Source organism: Coptis chinensis, chromosome 2 (assembly GCF_015680905.1).
Source record: "Coptis chinensis isolate HL-2020 chromosome 2, ASM1568090v1, whole genome shotgun sequence".
NCBI classification, from domain to species: Eukaryota; Viridiplantae; Streptophyta; class Magnoliopsida; order Ranunculales; family Ranunculaceae; genus Coptis; species Coptis chinensis.
Window position 1 is genome coordinate 25392429 of NC_141457.1, and position 6095 is coordinate 25398523.

Below are 6095 nucleotides of genomic sequence, written 5' to 3' on the forward strand. Positions count from 1 at the left end.
CCCTGCAGGTTGATTTATTCCGACATGACAATGAGGTTGAGTGGTACTACTTAAGGACATAAGAAGTTGATTAATGTAGTTGTTAGTAACTTGACTTAATCAACGGGCATTCGATATCTTAAACACGGGGAGATCAACAAGCATATAATATGGAGCTCATAAACGTAACACATCATTTGGGATTAGGGCGGTAGTGAAACAATGACCTTTAGTGGAATAAGCCATTTGTTGATGGACTTGGGTCGTGTGTTCTGGGCGAACATGGGAAGCCCAAGCCCGTTAGGAGGCCCAACCCTAATTTCTCCTCATGGTCCCTGTTGTAGCCTATATAAAGAAACCTTATTCTCTGGCCATTTTTTACACTTAGAAAAATCAAGGTTTTCTCAAGAAAGGTTAGTTCCAAAATCGATTTTGACCTTGTGAAGAAAAGGAGGCAAAAAGAGAAAGAAGGAGTTGGTAGATCGTTGCCCACACAACGTCTAATCTATTGATAGGAATACAACAGAAGATCAAGAGGTTGAATCAGATTCGTAGAGATTGGATTCTCAGAGTTATCTTAGCCGATCTAAAAGGTATGAATTTCTAACCAAAATCAGGGACACCCCTTATTCCGCTGCGCGTGGGTGTTCGCGGTTTGTAAATCATTCGGTGCAACCATAACAGTTCCTACAAGATCAACAAACATAAGACATTTCTTCTAGTGGGGGGACTCAATGATCAAGAAGCGAATGCTCTGGTCACCATATTAGAGGTCGACCTGATTAAACCTCCAGTGAAATACCTAGGACTTCCTCTCATCTCTGCTCGACTGGGTATCAAGGAATGTCAACCTTTGGTAGAAAAGGTCAGCCACAAGATTACCAACTGGAAGTCAAGACTATTATCTCATGCGGGTAGACTACAATTAATAAATTATATTATGTTGTCTTTCCACACATATTGGGCAAGAACCTTCATTCTTCCCAAGACAGTGCTCGAGCAAGTAGAAAGTATTTGTGCGCAATTCTTATGGACAGGTACAAATACAAGAAAAGGGCTGCACTAGGTGAGCTGGAGTACAATCTGCCAACCAAAGGAAGAAGATGGGCTGGGAGTTATGAATGTACACAGATGGAATATTGGTGCATACTGTGGGTTGATTTTCAAATTAGTCACTAGAGAAGATACCATCTGAATAGATTGGACTTGGAAACAACACATCAAATTCAACTACTTTTGGACTATGAAATGATAGGGTTATATACTAAAAGCATTACTTTTGTATTAACTCTAATTCTTTATATTTTGAATGAGAATCATATGGGCAAATGTTATGCATATTATATATATTATTAGTTATATGCATGTGTCTAATACTTTATGTTGTAGATGATATGGTGTGAACACACAGAAGATCATATCATCAGTACCTTATGAAGTATAATTAATCGTTCACAACCTAGATGGATTTGGACAAACCATTGGTATAATTGTAGTATAATCTGGTATTAGTCTATCTTGACTATAGGATTACACTAGTACACTTTGTGTGTATTGAACAAGACCAAGTGAGGTTGTTTCTCCTTATACTGACTATATAAGAGAACAAACACCTCTGTTATTATGGATGCTTGTCCTCCTAATCTGGATATAATAATGGGCACTTACATGCATTGTACATTGCTTTAAATCATCAATGAGTGAGATTCTTTTATGAATCAACAAACTCGATGGATTGGGTGATGACATTGTATGTAAGGTGTGCTATTGATTATAGAAGGAATCTGTGACCCGCAAGAAGTCGGGTTGATGATGTCCCCTTGAGGAGCTCAAAAAGATTGTCATGTAAATCCTGCAGGTGGATTTATTTCGACATGACAATGAGATTGAGTGGTACTACTCAAGGACATAAGAAGTTGATTAATGTAGTTGTCAGTAACTTGACTTAATCAACGGACATTCGATATCTTAAACACAGGGAGATCAACGAGCATATAATATGGAACCCATAAACGCTGACACGTAATTTGGGATTAGGGCGGTAGTTCAACAATGGCCTTTAGTGGAATAAGTCATTTGTTGATGGACTTAGGCTGTGTGTTCGGGGCGAACATGGGAAGCCTAAGCCCGTCAGGAGGCCCAACCCTAATTTCTCCTCGTGGTCCCTGTTGTAGCCTGTAAATAGAATAATCTCTCTCTGGCCGAAATACACTATTCATTGTTTTGAAAAAGAGGCAAGAAAAGTAGATTTGAATTCGTTTATGATCTTGAGAGAAAGAAGGAGATTGGTAGATCGTTGTCCAGACAACGTCTAATCTGTTCTAAAGGAATACAATAGAAGATAAAGGGCTTGATTTCAGATTTGATAAATCTTTGATTCTCAGAGATTACATCTAAGCCGATTCTTCAAAGGTATGTTTTCCAATCACAAATTGTGGACACCCATTAATTCCGCTGCGCGTGGTGTTCGCGGTTTGTAGAAAGATTTGCATTCTGAATAACGGTTCCTACATGAAAGTACCAAAAGACTGTTCCTGGATGTGGAGAAGCATTCTGAACAATAGAACCACAGCCAAGAAATTTATCAAATACTTCATTGCAAATGGGGAAGAAACACTTCTATGGCATGGCATATGGTGTTCAAGATCTCCACTAATAGAAGACATTGAAGCAAAGGCAGCATGGGATTTTCATCTGAAGTCAAAGATATGTGAAATCATTTCCAATGGGGAGTGGAATGAAAAAGTCAATCTATTGCAATCACAAACCTTAAAGGAGGCAATTAGAGCTGTGGACATCAATAAACACATCTCACGAGATCAGATAGTGTGGACTCCTCATCAGAGTGGGCAGTTTACTTCACACAGTGCATATGAGGCTCTTACACAACCAAAGGATATGAAGAAATGGCATCAGTTGGTCTGGGGCAAGAGGGTTTTACCAAGACACTCCTTCTCTACATGGCAGCTTTGCTCACAAAGTATCCTTACTCAAGACAGACTTGTGCAAAGGAAAATCCTACATTCTTCAGTTTGTTGCTTATGCAACAACAGCCAAGAATTTTTAGGACACCTGTTTTTTGAATACTCATATTCAAAGAATGTCATCTCTAGAGTCAAGCATCTACTCGGCATTGTCACAGATAATAGAACAACAAATAAAAAGTGGTCATCGATTCTTCGTATATGCAAAAAGGCAGATGTGGGAGAGATATACAAGGTATTCTTCTGTGCATCAGTTGACTACATCTGGAAGGAAAGGAATGCTCGCAGATTCCAGCAATCTACCAAGTCAGCGAAAAGGATATTTGAGAAACTATTAAGGGATACAAGGAACTATTTGCAAGTCTTAATACCTGAAATCAATGACTCTGCTAGAGCTAGGAATCTTTTTCATAGACTTAACATTGATACCAAATATAAGATGCAAAGGCAAATAGACTGTGTTTGGTGCCCACCAATTGGTAATCGAGTGAAAGCCAATATTGATGGTACCTTGAGTAGTAATGGAGGTGGTCAAGGCAGGATAATAAGAGATAAAAAGGGGGAGGTGGTAGTTGGATTCAGTGGTAGTGACGACATGGCTTTTGTGCTATTTTAGGAAATCAAAGCTATATATACATGCATACACAGATGTATAGTAGAACGCTTCAAGGAAGTGGAGGTAGAGTTTGACTCATTGAGAGCTGTTAATGCAATCAACAAGGTGGAGAAACCTTATTGGTTCTGCCTTGATGTGATTAAAGCTATAGACATGAAAAGGTCCAAGTTCACATTCATCTCCCTCTCTCATTCCTATAGTGAACCGAGTTGCGGACTATGTAGCTTCACTTCATGACTCATCTAATTTTGTTGTACAATTTGTCCCTAAATTAGGTCATAGACTACAATGTATTGTAAATGATGATGCAAGAGGACAAATTTATGTACAAAATAGTTGAATCAATACAGGTGTGGGTTGGCCTAACCTTAGCTTAATTTTTTTTAAAAAAATAAAAGGAGGTGAAAACGTGAATAGACAAAAAGTGAAAGAATCCATAATTTAATACAGATAGATGTAATTCCCACTATACTCTTACAATGCCACACATATTACAATATTTGACAAAGAAATCATTGAAATTTGAGATAGATGTGAGGGGCAAAACTGTCATAAAAAATAGACAAAAAGTTGCACAAAACAATATTAGGATACTGTTGTATCACTGTAGGTGGGAGCGGGATTTTTAAGGTAGGAAAGATAAGTCAATATCACCAAAGACTTGATTGTCATAGGTCAATATGCTTGCAAGTTGCAAGTAAAACACCTTTTGAGAGCATCTTTAGGTGGTAATAACAATTTGACAAATTTTATAAACAAATTTGCCAAATTGTGGGAGCAAAACAGTGTCATCTCTAGGTGGTAACAAACATTGGTCGCATATGATTTAGGGCCCTACACACGCTTGTTGAAGTGGCGCATGGATAATATATGTTACCCTACCAATTAAAATACCTATCTCAAACTTCCTCATACTCGATCAATCTCCAAAACCCTTGTTTCCAAAACTCTTCTAGATTTATAATGGCTTCTTCATCCATGTCATCGGCAAAATGTACCCAACAAACCATGGTATACAACGCAACTCAACATCACATTTTTTTTTGGAGATTATCAATCAAGAGAAGTGTCAAATTTGCAACTCAAGGAAACACCATGCATGTCATGTCAGTATTTAAATGCAATGTATCTTAGAGCACCAAAGTGCAATGGCTATGTGGTGGCCATATATCGTACTAACCGATATTTAAACCCTTAATATCATACTATAAATTAAGATATCGACATAAGAGTCAATATCTCTAAATTGTATTTTGCAGGAAAAAAGCGGGCAGAAGGAGGAAGAAGGTGGATGATACGCGTGTTTTGGATGGAGAAGAATGGAGATGGGAAGAGATGGAATATGGCTGATGGATGGTTGCCATTAGTGAAAACACACGAAATTAAAGCCTAAATATCCCTTAATGAGTAAAGGATAAGTAGGGTATCAATCCGCTCCTGATTTGTATCAATATAAAAGACGAGAATGGAAAGGGGGTTTGAGAGATTAAAAACTGTGCTTGTAGTGATTGGATTAAACTAATTACTAATACTAAACTAAACTAAACTATTGAACTTTTGACAAAATATATATAAGAGAGAGAATTCAAGTGAATTGAATCTACCAGTACCTTTGATTCAATTCAAGGACCTTTTGCTTCATGGATGTTCTCACAAGTAGACTACAATTAGGCAATCAAGCAAGTGTTTATGCTCTTTTGGACGAAACATCATTAAAAAATTATTTCTACTTAAGGTTGTTCCTATGTTTGTGTTACTAATATCTCATTTCTTTTTATGTAAGCTCGGGTTACCATTCAATGTATTACCTAGAGCACCCTCAAGGAGTACTTCCCAATTAGGCAGCTATTCAATGAATCACCACTCAAGGCAAACACAAAGAATACTTCCCTTGGGCAACCACTCCCTGAATTATCCATTCTAAGGCAACACAAAGAATATTTCCCTAATTATGAAAACTACACTACTAGAAGAAAAGAAAAGAACACTAGCATAATATTAAATTACAAAATATAAACCCTGTTCTATACTTCCATCCCCTTATATGGGCAATGAGACTAATAACTAACAAAATATAAATAACATACCTGACTGGAGAAAACCATGCATGAATCAAAAGAATCACCAAACCCTAAGCACCGGCTTTATTTCCACCATTGAAGGACAAAATTAGCCTTCCATGAAGAAGGAAAAACACGAAGAAGAAGAAAAATAGAACATAAGACTAGGGAGATTAATTTATTAAGACTAGGCTAGTGAAAACCAAATCTTTTATTATTAACCTCTCTTTGCCTCAAGTTCTGGAGACAAAAATAATGAATGTGAATTAGCAATTACAACTTGCACTGAGGTGCTCCTTATATAGAGGTTACAATGAGCTCTATAAACATATAAAACATGGGCTTTTGGATCCAATTTCTTAGTACATATTGATAAGAGCCCAAAACTGTAGTTTTAACCCCTTAACAATAATACTTTTAGACCAATTATGCGAGTAATAAATAAGAGTTAATGCT

The 6095-nt window shown here is 37.2% G+C and overlaps 1 protein-coding gene across 1 annotated transcript; it reads left to right on the forward strand.

Moving 5' to 3' along the window:
• The first annotated feature begins 2490 nt into the window (after window positions 1–2490).
• On the forward strand, window positions 2491–3579 carry LOC147515522 (uncharacterized). The gene has a single exon (XM_086592946.1). The coding sequence runs from the start codon at window positions 2491–2493 to the stop codon at window positions 3577–3579; it is 1089 nt and encodes a 362-aa protein (XP_086449072.1).
• The last annotated feature ends 2516 nt before the right edge of the window (window positions 3580–6095 follow it).